General features: G+C 41.4%; 1 protein-coding gene across 1 annotated transcript; it reads right to left on the reverse strand.

Annotated features, from left to right (window-relative positions):
- Positions 1-2,617: 2,617 nt before the first annotated feature.
- LOC124683685 (diacylglycerol O-acyltransferase 1-2-like) lies at positions 2,618-8,783 on the reverse strand. Its single transcript, XM_047218152.1, has 16 exons — positions 8,541-8,783; positions 7,335-7,415; positions 7,114-7,187; positions 6,954-7,029; positions 6,679-6,746; positions 5,843-5,966; positions 5,364-5,462; positions 5,133-5,234; positions 4,914-5,050; positions 4,485-4,566; positions 4,350-4,370; positions 4,131-4,193; positions 3,888-3,935; positions 3,553-3,615; positions 3,395-3,448; positions 2,618-3,318 (listed from the first exon to the last, which is right to left on the reverse strand). Exons 1-16 carry the CDS (start codon positions 8,781-8,783, stop codon positions 3,211-3,213), a joined length of 1,443 nt encoding a protein of 480 aa, XP_047074108.1. The 3' UTR covers positions 2,618-3,210.
- Between the last annotated feature and the right edge of the window lie 9,118 nt (positions 8,784-17,901).

Below are 17,901 nucleotides of genomic sequence, written 5' to 3' on the forward strand. Positions count from 1 at the left end.
AGACTGTCAAATAAAACGGAGATTGCTAGGATCATGGAATAAAATACAGTGAGAGGATTTTTTTGCGATGCTTGGAAGTATCGACTGTGGTCATGGAAGAACCGTCCATTTTCTTGGTAAAGTTTGTACAAAGGGCATCACAGCTGTGTGGTATTTTAAGCTGTGGCAGATCAAGACATGTGAATTTGGCATTCTTTCTTTGATATGGTGGGATCGTGATATCCATGTGCTACAATGTTCTCCGGTGTTTGCTAAACTAGTTGAAGGTCATGCTCTAGCATGCAACTATGAGATCAATGACCACACATATACCAAAGACTACTATCTAGCCGATGAAATCTATCCAAGATGAGCAACATTTGTCAAAATAATCACAAAGCCTCAGAAGAAATCACACTTTGCTAAGCGTCCGGATAGTTGTAGAAAGAATATAGAGCGGGCATTTGGTGTGCTCTAATATCGATTTGCTATTGTTCGGTACCCTGCTCTTATCTAGTCTCAAGATCAAATGATAAATGTTTGTGATATCATGCACAACATTATCATCGGGAGTGACCGCAATACTCGAGATAATGACCATGTTGGTCCCTATGAGTGTGAGGGTTCTCTTTTGGATGTTGATCACCAAGTGACCGCAATACTCGAGATAATGACCATGGTGTTCCTTATACTTCGACCGATGGAGCCTATATAGGTATCACGATGGGTTATCGTAATTCCGTTTATCTAAAATGGTTTCCCCTATTTTATTGTTTGTTGGATACACTTTTAGGAAGCAAATTTGGTGCACATGAGCACCAGTGCTCTCAGTTTTTAAAATATTTAAAAACTGTATTTCTGCATTTCAAAAAATCATCACATTTATTCCATGAATACATACACATGTTCTGAATATTCATGCAAAGTTTCGGTAAAAATTACATTGTATTTTGAGCTACAGGAAAAAAAACAAATTTGTGGCTACGTATAGAGGTATATATTTGTCAGAAATTTGTCTTTTTGTATAGCTTAAAATATAATATATTTTTATCCAAATTTTTTACCGTACCTTCAGAATGTTTGTATGTATGTGGGTATTTAATTTCATATTTTTTGAAATCCAAAAAATATGATTTTTAGAAATCAGGAGCACTGGTGCTCATGTGCCAAATACACTTTTCGACACTTTTACTCCTATTATTGTTTGTTGGATACACTTTTACTTACTTTTATTGTTAACTTTTTATAATGCATTATAAAATATAAGAACATAATGTAGTTCAGTACGCAACCGCAAAATATGCCTCCATTTTCCAAGAGAAAATTGATGGAGGGATAATTTTAGGCATTTTCTTAGAGTACTTCTCCACGTGAATGTGGCATCGTTGGATTCGACAACATGTGTCATGTGTGTATTCTCCGGGTGAAAACCTATATTAATTTTCCAATTGAGATCATCTCCCAGCTAGATCAGGTAATTAATTGTTGAAGTATTTAATCCAAGCTCGCTTGGTGGATGATAATACCAGGTTTAACCTATCCGTGTGTAAGGACGACGACCCAACTGGAAGGAGTTGTCTTGGAATTCACGATTTTTTTTGGACCCATGTTGTTTCTAGCGGTGGAACTAATTCCTCGATATAGTGGTAGATGATCGAGAGTATGACCATCATGAGTCCAATATAAAGAATATAGCTTTGGGTTTTTCTTTCCCTTTCGTATATTAGTGATTTTCCATTAGTTTAATAGAATATGATTGTGTACATCTAGGGATGCAATATTTTAGGAATTTGACTTCATTATTTTTATTATAAATAACTTACTTCAGTACTTATGTCTTCATTGATTTGTGGAACTTACGGGTTAATTTCAACCAACTTGGGTTCTCACGCTCTGGCTGCAATAACATACTATTAATAAGAGGAAAATTCAACTAGAACATGTGTCTTACTTAGTCATACCGGTTTATCTTTTTTCATACACAAATGTATAAACTTAGGCATCACCGAGTTAATTGCTAAAGTCAAAATTTCAAAATGAGTTTTGTCACAAACCATAATTTCGTCCAGCGATCCGTCCTCACATTGAAGTTCGTCTTCGAGAGTTTCAAAACAAAATCTCATATTACATTTTGACAAAAAAAATTCCTCACCATAAGTTGCAAATATATTCCCGTACTTGCCATGTTAGCTCCACAATAACAATACATTGTTACGAGGTAACATTTTTTATATGTTTCCACATTGCAATATTAGGGAGGACTGAAGAGTAAGTATCCTAGAAATAGAATAACAAGTGAAAGATGATATCAACCCATATAACTGCCTAGCATTGCTGTCGTACAAATCTTACACTGATGAAGAGCCACACGCAGAAACCTAGTGACCAATATAATGTAATCAAGTAATCAACTGCTTTAAAAAATAAATAAAAATGATGTTATGGTTACGTGTGTTTTTTTCTGAAAAATATCAACATCTCACAACTTTGGAAGATCTTGAAGACAACAAGAGCGGAGACATAAAGAGTTTTTCTATTCATCAGATAAACGCCAAGCCGCTCCCTAGTTCTGTCCTTCTAGAAAAGCATGAAAAAGAATAGGACTGCAATTGGCAGCACTGGCCACGCCACCATAACATCATCCAAACACATAAATCTGACATTGCCATCCATGAAAAAAGTGGAGAGCAGAAAAACTGCAACGCTGTTGCTACATTATTCCTTGCAGCAAGGTCAATACACAATGACATGTCAGCACGTCACAAAGATAATCAGAACGAGCTAAAGGTCAGACTTGGCGGTCAGTTTATGTACTTATTCTCTCTCAAAGTGAGCCTTTTTGCTCACCCTGAACTCAAGGAGAATTGCATCACACAGCATATACATTTTACATCTACACAGGATCACGTACATAGCTCCACTGAGATTTAAAAAACATGTACATAGCTCTGCTGGCATGTGAACTGAACGTGTAGAGATGATCTTCAGTTGCGTCAGTAACACATCTTTTGTGTACACGCCTCAACCTGAAACCCCAGCATAGCATACATTTGGAGAGCAGCAAGTTGACTACAACAGGTTGGGCACATAACAATCTAATAGCATGGACTTGGAGCATCGCAAGCTATGATGGTCAACTGTAAAGCGGCAGCCGGCAGCTACTTCTTGATGCCGAGTCGATTTTCTTAGGATGATCTGTAATTCTGTATTATAGTACACCTTTAAACAGAGCTATGTATTTGATAGAGCTTGTCTGTTCATCACATCATGGTAGTATAAAAGGACACACATCGGTTGCCCAACTATGCTGAAGAAGAACCAAAATATCATGTTGCCAACCTGTTAAGTTAAATGGAGCTTAGTGTGTCAGGAGAAACAGTGGGTTTTTTTTTATTTTGAAGTGACCATGGCTTACCATCGTGTTCTTGAACTTATCTTGAAGATACTTTGTCAACAATAGCAGGGGAATCTGAGAAAGACAAGACATGAATATAATGATGGATCCCAGAAAAGGTAAAAACATGGAAAAGAAGTGTCCTTCAAAATTAGTTCACACAGGGGTTACATCTATACCTGAAACATGATTCCAGAAAATGCCCATAACTTGAAGATGTGACAAGGGACAGCAATACATAGCTGCAAGTTGACATTGACAAATATGATGAAACGACGGTTACACCGTACCAGTTCTTTCCTTTCAGTGCAAGTACAGATAGGTATGCAGAACAAGAAAATTTCAAGATTCAAATGACGGTTGTCATTGAATTTTCCCTAGTTTCTATTCAACCTAGATCAGTACGATAAGAACATGGAGCCAAGCCATTTTCCATTCTAGCTGGTGACTAGGGAAAATTAAAATTAAAATAGACAGAGGCAGGTAATGTAGAACTCTCGTGGAAGTGCAGTACCTCATGAAATACAGCTGAAACCAGAAATGAGATGAGAATTGCAAAACCCTGCAGTGTAGATTCAACATGAATTTCAGAAGCATGTATTTTTAAAAAGATAATAGCTCAGTTATCAACAGGAAGTACTAGCAGAGATCTGTGAAACTTATGCAACACAAGATCTAATCTCCATAGGAATGAAAAAATACAACACAAACAGAAGGAGGAAAATGCAAAGCCATTTTGATACATCGAATAAATTACCTTTGAGAAGCCATTCCTTATGCAAGGAAAATATATATGTCGAACAATCCACTTATGAACAGGCTGACAAGAAGTGGCAGATAGTCAGGGAAGGAGATCATATTAATGCCAATCAATCAGAAATCTATCTCGGTCTTTTTAAGATATGTCATCTATCAGCTAGGAGGAAATTGTCAGTTAATCCAGAACAACTATTCTTAAGGATGGGTGAGAAATTACCATATTCCACATTCTCCAATACTGAAGTAAGTCCCCCAAATACCACCACATTTCAGTGCATAGAAATTCAAACAATGTTAGCTCTATTCATACTAATCCAAAATAAAGAACATAGACTTTTAACATGCCCTTCACCTCTTCAAATGTTTTGGCATTCCACCAGTCCTTGTAGAATTCACGATCACCAAAACGCAGAAGTTCGGCAAGAATATTCAACCTGTATACATAAGAAAAATGAATCGAAACTTTGAAATACAAGAGTTTGAAGTTTGAACATCATTGAAAACTTAATTTCACTAGTACGATGATAGCATGTTCCTCAACATAGTCAACCATTTGGCCCTACTGAAATTATGTAATCAAAACTCATCTTTTTTATGCAAAAGCTATAGATATGTCATAATGCACGATGTGACCATTGCGACATCAATAAGTGGCTGGTTAGGTATTTGACAAAATCACAATATCCAACAAGTTCACTAGTTTCAGGTCTTCAGATGTATTCTATGGGACTGGAAGAAACAAATAAGAAAAATATAATAAACATGACAAGAATATACTTACCACAAATGGAAAAAGCAATAGAACATGCAAAGCCAAACGTACAACGTCGGCACTGAGAGTTTCAGAACTCTCTCAATAGCATCCAAGAAATTCCCTTTCAGCGGATGCTTGGAATTCTGGACAATTGGATTTATGTACTGCAACAAAAAAGGATTTCGTTAATTTCATTGAAGAAACATATATATAAAACTAACGCAAGGGATTACGTAACAGCCTCACTTGCTCAATTATGAAACCCATCAAGCCTGTAAATACTAGGCATTTTATAAGCTGCCGGGTCACCCAGCCTTTCCTAATAAATGCTGTCCGGGGATAACTTGTCTGGATAACAGACCAGAACAGCATGAGGAAATCCATAGTTAATACTGATGTAGATATTCTCAAATAATGTAATCAACTAATAACTTGGAATTAAAAGGAGAAATTGCAGGCCTAGTCCTGTAATAGTACCTGGTAACAAAGTGTTGGGGCCAGCATGAAATACACTATTCTGTTGATAGTTGGACCTTTAATGCTCTCGTCATCGATAGAACTGTCATGTGTAGCACCCTATTACATATTAAAGCGAATTTCTATTGTTAACAGTGACCAAAAAGGAAGTAACCATATTCATGCCAGAAATTTAATGATCTAGCCAGTCTCTGTAAAAGCACAACACAAGTAGCTACACATATCAAGGTAATTCTTCCCTGACGTATTAAACGAAACCACGTTGAAGAGACCAAAAAATAAAAAAAATTGAATAAGAAGATCATTATTAATTCTTGTCAAAAGATTCACATTTAGAGAGACACAAGAAAAAAGTTCGTAAAAAATGTGGCAGCGGTCAGCCTTTTGTTAATATGGTTTCAGATAATGCCTTTGTATTAGTCTTATATGTTTTCGAAACCACAATTGCAGTAAAATATAATCTCTTACTGCACTCATACCTTTTCAATACTTTTGGACAATGCCCTTATATCATAATTAGTATGAGCAAAAGAGACAAGCTTCAACCAAGTAATGCTTGCAATAAACATTAGTACAAATCCAGATAATACTGCTGATTCACACCTGAAAAAACAATGAAGGTAACTGAACTTAGAGCGGATATTTATGCAGTAAAATGCTTTTGAGGTAAATGTTATTTGTATAATTAGAACATTAACCAAATAATAGCAAGCATAAGGTAGGACTTCAATAAGTAACACATGGCCAATATCTTATGGAAAACATAGCATGAAACTGCCATTGACTTGTAATCTTAGCTCCTGACAGTTATCAAACACACAAAGCCTACTTCCACACATATATGACACATGTTAACGTGCGCAGGCATATGCCATGTAACAAACTTTAGAGAGCCCGGTACCCCCGCAGTAGAAATTATTGGGACCATGGGTCGTATTTTTAAATGATCTGAATAACTGTCATTCTTTTTCAATCGTGAACTACTAATGGAACAATTTTAAATTAGGCTCTCATTGAACCATAAACATGTATCTTTTTGCAGGAGGCTTATATAGTTGACGATATAATGAGATCACCACATAAAATCAGATCAAAGAGTTATGCTATTGTTTAGCATCCAACTCAAGGAAATAGTTATGTTTGAAACACATGAACCAAGTACATCTACACATTATTAGATACAAAATGTAAAATGAATGAGAAACGAACTGGTTGTGCTTCAAAGTCAAACCACCATACACAAGAGCTCAGCGAATTTCAAAACTAGATGCATCCAGAGAAACTGCAAAGCATAAGAAAGAATAAATATGCTTACTTAAGAATCACAACAACTGGATAGAATAGGACAGTGGTTGTAATAATGATATGGAGAAGAATGGCCACCTGCAAGAGGTGCAGCAAAGTCATGAGCAATTGACACTTACGACATACTGAACTTTAAATAGTTTGATTTAATGCTAGGTTTTGACCATATAACACTTATGCCCAGATAAGTTATGCATAAGGAACATAAGATTAAAAGAAATGAATATTGCATGCAAAGACTTCTCCATTCTTGGAAGACTAAAGGGTGTCGAGAAACAAACTTACATGTTCCCGAATGATGTTTCTTTGAGCCATCTTCTCGGTCATGAGTGCAGCAAGTGGGAAGATGGGTAAAGTGAGGCTGCAATTCACAGACTGATCAATTGTACAGAATCAAGCACTGTTTCGTGAAACCCAGACAAAAAATGGTGAGCATCATATCTACCAGCACATCAGAAGTGGCCAATCTCGCAGTGATCTTGCACTAAACCAAAATCCAGCTCTTATTAATAGGCCATACTGGAGCAATTCAGAACATGGTAGCATGTGAGCACGTAGAAACACCATCCAAGGGAGCACTAAACTAAGTGTTATTTTATGGAGGGGGTAGATTACAGTAGAAATAAATGAAAGTGTGAAGGGAATTCAAATAGGAAGCAACCGCACCTTCATTAAGTTCTCAATAATCAGCCCGCTGTTAACTGCAATCAGCACAACAATGCATAGGTTCAGAAGACCCGCATGACTCTGCAACCAGTTGAAGAAGTAGGTATTTCAGGAATTTTCTATCTACAACCGAGTAATATGGCGTGAAAATGAAGAGCTCACTTCCATTTAAAATAATAATGATAAGAAGAAGGTGATTGTATGGTGTACTTATAAGGTTATACCCCAAATGAAATGTTTTTATATGGATTCAATTCTATAATGCTGTTCATTGGTGTTATGCCCAGGAACATCTGCAGAACAGCGTGACGCGGAAACATATGCACTCGTCCTTGAAGTTGGTTTAATCCAACGATATTGTTCAGATTTTAACGAATAAATGTACTGAACTTTTTACCGGAACAGATTAAAGGCTACGATCATGCGTGCATTTGAGTGTGAGGGCTTGTTGCGGGCTCATACCCCCTTGAATAATGGCAACAGCCTAGAGTGGAGAACAATGCCAAAAAAAAAGAGTCCATCCATGTATGTACCTAACAAATTGGGATGCAGAACAAAATTAGCAGTCCCTAATATGACAACACACAGACTTCTATTTTCCTCATGAACACGAAAGGCGGGATCACAGATCTAATGAAACTGCATGCACCACACCGAATTAGGCAAACAGCGAGATTGCAAAGATCCTAGTTTAGGATGTCAGCCTGGCACGGCATACTGAGCATGCGGATGACGACAGTTCCCAGCAAGTTCCGCATCTGCACTTCCGAATAGAAAGTCAATCCCGAACAACTCTATTCGCTTTCAACACGCCAAACTCTGCAAACAGCGACAGTTATCCTCATGCTTTTCCTTTTCCACCGCCGAAAACTCTGCAGCATGCACCCCGCGCCGCGCCGGTCCATCCCCGACTGGTCCCATGATACCCAAAACGAGGCAACGGCCTCAATCCGTAGCAGCATGTGCCACCATAAAAATGAACTGCACTGTATCTGAACATGCCTAGAATCTAGCACGGCGAGCAGGCCAGCACGCGTGCCGCTGGCTGAGGGAAAGAATTGGGGGAGTTCACGAACTGGAAGCGCAGGAAAAATAAAATGCAACTCTCGGGGGATGGGATCCGATGCTGGACGGAGCAAAGCAAGCGTACGGGATGGTAACAACAATAAAAAAAAAATATCCCATGCGTTCGCGGCGACCGCTGACCTGTTGGAAGATGGCGTCGGAGCTGAGCGGACTCTCCTTGACCCGGCGGTGGGCGGGCGCCGACGCGCGGTAGCAGAACATCTCGTGCTGCTTCTGCTGCTGCGTTTGCGGCGGCGGGACGGCGTCCTCCCGCCGACCGCCGGCGTCCGCCTCGGGGGCAGGGGCGCGGCGGAGGCGGAGGGCAGGGTCGCCCGCGTCGCCTGCGCGATCGTGGGCCGCGGCCACGGACGGGGGCGGGGCCATGGATGGATGGAAGGAAGGTTCTTGGTGGGTTTTGGTATCGGGCGGGCGGGCGGGGAAGGAAGGAGAAAGATGGCGGCTTTTTGATCCCGGCGGTGCCGCTGACGCGCAAAAGCGCGGAGGCGGAGACAGGAGGCGCGACACGTGCGGGGCGGCGTCGCCACCTCTGCTTCTGCTTGGCGGCTAGCAGCTTCCGAGTTCCGATGAGCTCATGTCTGATGATGCCCCATGGATGGACGGACGGCACGAGCTGGCTCTGCCACCGTCGTCAAGAGAGGAACGGCTAGGAGCATTTGCCTCCTTCGTAAGGAAAAATGAAATTTGGTAAATCATTATGTGGCGATTTTTCATCAAGTTGGAATATGCTGATTCCCCCGCGGTACATTCTTGGGGCCAAAGCAACGGCCGCTGACTAACTAATGTCCTCAGACGAGTAGCCTCGGTGAAAATTCTCATAATTCGCTCCTTCGGCACATTTCACACGGTGTAAAATAGAAGGTGCTTCCTATATTTGATTAGTTTCCTTGTTGGCCATTAGACTAGAGTATTCCAGGGATGCGATCGGACCGGACCGGATTCTGCCGTTATCATATTCTACACAGTATTTTTTTTTCATGGATTTCCAGCGGATCGGATAATAGCCTATTGCGGATTCTGATACGGATATATGAGCCCGCGGATTCGAAACAAAAATGGAGCGGACTAGATGTGAAAAAAATATGAGCCTCCATGGCGAAAAAAAAAATGCTAACATTGAAAAACGGAAAATTCTCGCTCTCTCTCTCTGGCGACCTGGCGACTCCACGGCGACCGAGCCCATCCACCACCACCACCACCACCATCACCGCCGCCACCACCACCACCTCCGCCACCACCATCAACCCTGCCGCCTCCCCCATCTCTACCCTGTGCGCTCGCCGGTGCTGGTACTCTCCGGTACGCACGGCGAAGGAAGATGTCCAGCTCGAAGTGGACTGCGGGTTTCCCGTCGTTCGCCGAGGAGATGCGGTGGGGAGAGGAGAGAAGGCGGCGGGAGGAGGTAGCGAAGAAGGCGGAAGAGGAAGCGAAGAGGGTGGAGGGGCGAAGGATGGCGATTCTGGGGCGAAAGCTCTTAATCCTTCAGATCAGCCTCGGTTCGGAGTGGGCGGTGGAGCAGATGGAAAAAGGGTGGAGGCCGCAAATCTCTGGGCAGGGGCTCGAGGAGCAGGTGGCCGCGGCGCTGGCGATGGTCAAGTCGATGGATCCCGAAAACCCGCGGCGTCAATTGGCGGAGCAAGGGCTGGAGGAACTGGAAAATTGGAAGCCGTGAGGACCTCGTTCCAGATCTCGCCGGTGAGGTCGTCCCCGGTGCTGACGCAGGGTGGAGCTTCGAGGCCTGCTATCGCTGCGGGTCGTAGAGGCTCGGCTGATGACTGGCGGCGCAGGGAGAAGATCAGGAGCGGAAATCCTTCTCCGACGAGGTACTGTTCGCCGGAGAGGGTGGGGAAATTTGGATGGCTTGAACAGAGGCGGGCCCCGTTGCGCAGTGACTCGCTGGTGGCTGCAATTGGTGGCCGTCGTTTGGATCCTTCCAGGCGAAATCGGTCCGTCCATGTTTCCTCAGGGGTGGCATCTTTTGGGAGTACGTCTTCATCTAGTTATATATCTGTGGGTGCGCCGGCTGTGTCGGCCAACGATCTCCTGGTCGGATCTAGGTTTTCGCCTAGTGCCCCGACCTTGGTCTGGGTCAGGAGAGAACTAGTTCGGGATAGATCCTTCACACCTGCTGACTGCTATCCGGCTGGTCGTGGATTTCTACCTAGAGCAACAGTTATCAAGTTCTCTGATCTCTGGGGTGCTGCTGAGGGGAAGAGATCTTTCGTCGAGGTGGTCTCAATGGCTGGAGGTGGTCGCGGTGCGGGCAGATTCGGTGGTGGGACTGGTCGTGGGTCTGGTGGTGGGCGTGCACCCACAGCAGCGGCGGCGACATCATCGGCTGCTCCCTCTGCGGGTGCTGTCAAAGAACCTGTGGTGGTCAAGTCAGAATTTCCTCCACAGATGATGCAACAAATGGGGGCTGGGCAAGGTATGTTCCCGATGCTTCAGCCACACATGTGGAACATGCCGATGAATCAGTGGCCTCAGTTTTTCGGCAGCCAGCAAATTCCTCAACCTGGTTTCAATCCAATGTTGATGGTTCCGCAAGGGATTCCACAAAACCTCCCGCAATCAAACAGTCAGGGGAGTAGTGCCAGCATGGTTCCTTTGCAGCAATCACAAGGCTCTGGTGCTGGGAAGAACAAGAAGAAGATTCAGAAGAATGCTGTTTCTGATGGGTCAAGACAGAGTGGAGATAAAGGAGGTATTAACCTGCAGTTATCTGTGGTGGGTGGTCCTGGGCCTATTCTGGATCCAAAATTCAAGTCTGTAACTTGCTACAATTGTGGAGAGTTGGGACACTATGTGGGCCTGTGCACTAGGATCAAGAGGTGTTTCATCTGCAGCAAGACTGGACACCATATGGACAATTGCCTTATGTGGTACTCTCTTCTTCCAACAGCTCAATATTGGGGGAGTGCAAATCCAGGGCTGGGTTTCTTCCATGTGGAAGTGGAGGGTCCAGAAGCTGTGCAATGGCTGAATATGGACAATGTTGGTGTGGTGGTTGTCAAGGAAGGTGAAATATCAGCTGGTGACCTTGAGAAGTGTTTCATTGATATGTGGAAGGCAAATTGGTTTTGGCAGATCAGACAGATTGGCCCCAAGAAGTTCTTAGTGAGATTTCCCCCTAGCAAAAGGATAAAGGATTTGGTGGAATACCCCTCCATCAATCTAAAAAAAGATGGGGTGGTGATCTACTTTGAGAATTGGGAGGGGGAAGCTGAGCCTTTTGAGGAGTTTCAAGAAATTTGGATCAAGATATATGGTATACCTGCCAAATGGTTGACCTGGAAAACTATCTGCCAAGTCTCAACATCTCTGGGTGTGCTTGTTAATATTGACTGGCAAGGCATATTCAGAAGTTTCTATGAAGAGGTCAGGGTTAAGGTGGCTGTAAGAGACAAGACCAAGATCCCATCCAATAAGCTGTTTGAGATGGAGCAGTGTTTTTACCTGGTTAATTTTGTGGTAGAGAGTGAAGGAGAAGCTATTGATGTGGATGAAGATGATGATGAAGATCCTGGTCTGGGCAATAAAGGTGACACAGTGAATGATGATGATGAAATTGGAGATGACTTCAAGAGCTTGGACAAGGATAAACAAAGTGGAGCTAATAACAAGATGGAGACAGAGTCTTCCATGCCTCTTGGTGGGAGGAATGAATTACATTCTGCTGTTCATCAGAAGCTGGAAATGTCTGTGCAGGAAAAAGTCCTGGGGAAAGAACCAGTTGTGCAAGTCAGTAATGCTTTAGTCCTAAGGGAAGTTGAGGAAAATATTGGGAAGAATCTGCTCCAGCATTTTGATGATGAGAGTGATGAGGAAGCTGATGCTGAGATCCAGAAGGAAGATAGTTTGGTGCTCAACAATCCTGCTCCTGTGGTGCCTTCTATGGCTTGGAAAGAGAAGAAGACCTGGGGACCTGTTCAAGCTACAAGGATGAGCTCCAGGATTACAAGGGATGGTAAATCTGCCATAGAAAAAGCTCAAGATTTGAAGAAGGCTAAAAATTTAGAGATTCCTAAAGGTAATAGAATACATGGCTTCTCAAATTCTTTTGCTGCTCTTGACAATTCAACTTTATATGATACTGCAAAAACTGCTGGCATTAGCCTGGGTCACAAAAGTCTAGAGGTTGATTCTGTTATTAATGAAATTAAAAATGTTGAAACCAATAGGCTTATAAATTTCCATATTTCCAATCCTGAGAGTTTTCTCCCAAATGACATTAGTTTATCTGTGGAAGAACTGAGGGTTGGTTTTGATGATGAGAAGGAGTTTGTCTCTGATCAGGAGGATCACATTAGTGATGTACCTGATGAGGATGAACCTTGGACATTAGTCCACAGTAAGAAGAAGGGTAGAAGAAAATTGATTTTTAAGAATGGTAGTAGCTCTAATATGGAATACTAGAGGTCTAAATAGACCTGATAAGCTAACTAGAGTGCATGACCTCATTAGAGAGACATGTCCTGATATTATTTGTTTTTCTGAAACTAAGAAGGAGGACTTCTCTAGCATACAGCTTAGGCAGTTAGATCCAGGAGAGAAGTTTACCTGAAATTGGTTGCCTGCTGTGAAAACTGCTGGAGGGATCCTTGTTGGAATTAACATTGATTTGTTTGACGTTATTAAATGGGATATTCTTTCTTTTTGTGTATCTGTTCATATCAAAGCAAAAAATGACAATGTCATTTGGAGAGTGATTGCTGTGTATGGGTCTGCTTATGAGGAACACAAATTAGACTTTATCAATGAAATGCATAATATTATGGCTTGTTGGAATGGTCCTACCCTGGTTGGGGGTGATTTCAATCTCATTAGAGAAAAGTGTGATAAAAGCACTGGAAACATCAACCAACACTGGGCCAATCTCTTTAATGATTGGGTTAATAAATTTAATTTGATGGAAATTAAAAATCCTAGTAGGCAATTTTCTTGGGCTAATAACCAAGATAATCTGGTTATGGCTTTGCTTGATAGAGTGTTTGTGACTACTTGCTGGGATTCTCTCTTCCCTGCTAGTAGCTTAACCTCAAAAGCTAGAGTTGGGAGTGATCATACTCCTTTGGTTGTGGACACTGGGGCTTTGAAAGTTCCTGTTATTAAGCAATTTAGATTTGAGAAGTGGTGGCTTAACATTGAGGGGTTTGACCAGGTGGTTGCCAAATTTTGGCAAGCCCCTTGTCATCTCCATAAACCTATTGACAGATGGAATTTTAAAATTAGAAATACTAGGAAAGGTTTAAAAGGTTGGGCTGCTAATATTGAATCTGCTCAAAGGAAGAATAAACAAAAACTAGTTGCTGAATATGATCTGCTTGATATTATTGCTGAAACTCAGTGTCTTTCTCCTGTTTCTAAGAAAAGGATGAAAGATATTTCTATTGAGCTCACCAAAATTTGGAGTAATGAGGAAATTAAAGCTAGACAAAGATCCAGGGAAAGGTATATCTTGGAAGGAGATCGTAACACTTCATATTTTCATTCTGTAGCCAATCAGAGGAGAAGGAAGAAACAAATCTGTCAATTACAAGGCGATGAGGGTATGGTGGATGACAACAAAGGTATGCTGGATATTGCTGTTAAGTATTATAAGACTTTGTTTTGTAAAGATCCTTGTCTTGATGTTAATATAGTAGATGATTTCTGGGATCCAGACGATATGGTGTCACAGAATCATAATGATATGCTTGATGCCCCTTTTTCTGAGAAAGAGGTAAAGGATGCTAATTTTGGCTCTTATGCTGAAGGTGCTCCTGGCCCTGATGGTTTCTCTTTCTTATTTTATCAACATTTTTGGGAGCTCATTAGAGCTGATTTCATGGATATGGTTAAGGATTGGAATGAAGGAAAACTTGACCTTTTTAGGCTAAATTTCTCTCTGTTGACTTTGATTCCTAAGGAAACTGATGCTGTAACTATACAGAAATTTAGGCCTATTGCCTTGACTAACTGTAGTTTCAAAATTTTCTCTAAATGTGCTACTAATAGATTAGGTGTGGTGAGTGAGAAACTCATTTCTCCTAATCAGACTGCTTTTATTAAGGGGAGATTTATTCTTGAGAGTGTGGTTTCTGCCCATGAAGTAATTCATGATGCTGTTCATAGTGAAAATAGTGGTTTTATTTTTAAACTTGACTATGAAAAGGCTTATGATAGAGTTGATAGAGATTTTCTGCTAAGAGTTATGAGGTTGAGGGGTTTTAGCCCCAAGTGGATGAGGATCATTGAGGGTCTGCTACATAATGGTTCTGTTGGTGTTAGGATTAATGATTGCAATAGCAATTTCTTCCTTACTAGTAGGGGTGTAAGACAAGGTGATCCTATTTCACCTATTCTTTTCAACTTTATGGCTGATGTTTTTACTAAAATTCTGTATAAAGCTGCTTCTGGTGGAAGAATAGCTGGGCTTATGCAAGGCATGGGGAGGGGGGGTATCATCAGTATGCAATATGCTGATGATACTTTACTCTTCCTTGAAAAAAGTTTGTCTTCTGCCATCAATTTAAAGTGGATTTTAGCTTGTTTTGAGCATATGTCTGGGATGAGGATCAATTTTCATAAGTGTGATCTAGTTCCTATTAATGTGCTTGAAAGTGATGCACAACTTTTTGCTCAATCTTTGAGTTGCAAGTTGGGTGAGTTTCCCTTGCAGTATTTAGGGGTCCCTCTGCATTACTGTAAGCTTAAAAAAGAGGATATTCAACCTGTTGTTGATAAAATTATTAAAAAAGCTGCTGGCTGGAGAGGCAAACTTCTAAATCATGCTGCCAAACTAGAGCTGGTTAGAAGTGTTTTGGCCAGTATTCCAATTTATCTGCTTAGTGTGATTAAATTCCCCAAATGGGCTATTACTTTGATTAACTCTCAGATGGCTCACTGTCTGTGGGATAATTATGAGGGGCACCATAAGTACCATTTAGCTAATTGGGGTTTGGTCACTAGGAAAAAGGATTATGGAGGATTGGGCATCCCTGACTTATCAGAGATGAATATTTGCCTCCTAGCTTCCTGGATTAAAAGATACCACTTGGATGATAACAAAATTTGGAGACAGATAGTAGATAGCAAATATAATGTGAATAACCCTAATATTTTCTCTTGTTCTGATCATGGGGCCTCTCCTTTTTGGAAAGGGGTGCTATGGGCTGCCAAGGCTGCTAAGATGGGTTATATGTGGAAAGTTGGTAATGGTAGAACTATTAAGTTCTGGGAAGACCACTGGTTTGGATCTTGCTCTCTAGCTATTCAATTCTGGGAAGTGTATTTCCTGCTAAATGAGCAAAATAAAACTATTGCTGATCTTTGGGATGGTGTTTCTCTGAAAATGACTTTTAGAAGGTGTTTTGACCACAAACTTATGTTGCAATGGCTGGAGATTCAGCAAATTGCACAAACTCTCTGTTTAAATGATTCTAAGGATTGTTTGATTTGGAAGTGGGCAGCAAATGGGGTCTATAGTGTTAAGTCCTTATATGCTGTGGTTAACTTTGGAGGGATTCAAACTATTGATATACATTGTGTTTGGAAAATCAAAGTGCCCCCGAAAATCCATTTCTTTCTTTGGTTGCTTTCCCATAATAAGCATCTCACTAGAGATAACCTGGTCAAAAGACAAAATGTTGATGATCTGACTTGTGTGTTTTGCAATGAGCTAGAGTCATGTCAACATCTGTTTTTTGAGTGTGTTGTTGCTGCTAACATGTGGAGAGGGGTTTTGGATGCCCTGGGTTTAAATTTGAATATCTCAAATATACATGATGTTGCTGCTCTGTGGACTGATAGAAAGAAAAATAAGAAATGCAATTTGATTTTTGCTGCTGTTTTGAGAACTATCTGGATTACCAGAAATGACCATGTCTTCAATCGGGTGCAATGGTTTGGCATGCAGGCTTTGTGGAGACGCTTGCTAAACAATTGTGCTCAATGGAAAATTCTGCTGAAGGAAGAGGAAAAAGAAGGGCTGATATGTATGATGAACAGGTTGGAAGGAGTGGCCAGATTGCCACCAATGATATTGTGGCCGGATCCTGGGTGATTCCACAGAAGAAGGCAAGAACTACTCTGGAGGTTTGTGACAGGAACAACTCGAGAGGATTTGGCCCAATGCTAATGACTGCAGAAGATTTGGCAAGGACTCTCGAAGCAAATGATCTGGTCCTGGTGGGAGATGGGGCATGTTTTCAGGTCATGGGTCGTCAGTGACTTTGCCTGTTTTCTTCTGATGTTTAGTTGTAAGATGTTGGCTCTCTCGTGCGTTGTCTTGTGTTGTAATAAGTATGGTTCCTGCGAGGAGTTTGGTTTGCAAGGTTTAAACTTCTGAATGCTGTAAAACTGTTATATCTGGTTTCAATATATTGGAACCGGGGGCATGCCCCTTTTTCTCTAAAAAAAATGTGAAAAAAATAATAATTAGTATGCGCATACAAAATAATTGATGTAACGAGTTTAACGTAACACCCATAATAAAATAAATAATGCAAGATGACAGAATAAATGTATACATATATAACATAATATCATAAATAAAGTATATTCGTATGGATGCAGTAAGTCAAACGCGAGAACCAACCTGAGGTTGGGTGATTAGGTGGGTGGTTGTACCCCCAGCCCACCAGAGTTCAAACCCCAGGTGGTGGTGTGCGTGTGTGCGTTCATAGGGGTGAGTGTATGCGCATGTATATAAGCGCCTGCGTTTGTACTGTGTTTCTCAAAAAAAAAAGTAAGTCAAACGCATGTGCCACGATGAGATGGAAGCACATTTCAGTAGCCCAATATCCAAAAAAGAATTGGATTACACATTCGATAGACTGACAATGTGAGTGAGCTGCTGTTTAGCGAATAAACTCGACTACTCACTAGCTGCTAAACATGCCTTGTTAGCTTGATGTTTCGGATGAAAAATCAGATTATTTATATAAAAAATCATCACATAATTTAAAATATTTTTTTGGATACAAATATCGGGGTGCTGCCGGGTGTCAAGTTCGAATTAGATATTCTTATACGTCGATCACTTCAAACCAAATATAGATTTGGAAACGAATTCGGATGGAAATCATCCTATTTGTTACACTCGTTGAGTACCTCAATCATCACATCCCCTCTCTCCCACTTCACGCCTTGGAACGCGCTGTTTTTATAGAGAGAAAGGCGCTTTCCTATCTTCTTAACCCAAAAAGAAGGGGTACACCCGGGAAGAGATCCAGTGGAGACGTGTGGGCCTGTAGCTCAGAGGATTAGAGCATGTGCCTACGAACCACAGTGTCGGGGGTTCGAATGCCTCCTCGCCCACATTCTTCCAAAGGGGCGAGGGCCTTTACTTTCCCCTGAGGAAATCATGCTCGGGGTAGCAGGCGTAAAGCTATTGAATTTAGGTATGCTCTTTCCTTTTATCGAAGTGGAATCGTAGAGTACAATGTGATACGATGAGATAGAATGCAACAGAAATAGAAATAAGGATCCATCACACTTTTGC

Source organism: Lolium rigidum, chromosome 1 (assembly GCF_022539505.1).
Source record: "Lolium rigidum isolate FL_2022 chromosome 1, APGP_CSIRO_Lrig_0.1, whole genome shotgun sequence".
NCBI lineage: Eukaryota > Viridiplantae > Streptophyta > Magnoliopsida > Poales > Poaceae > Lolium > Lolium rigidum.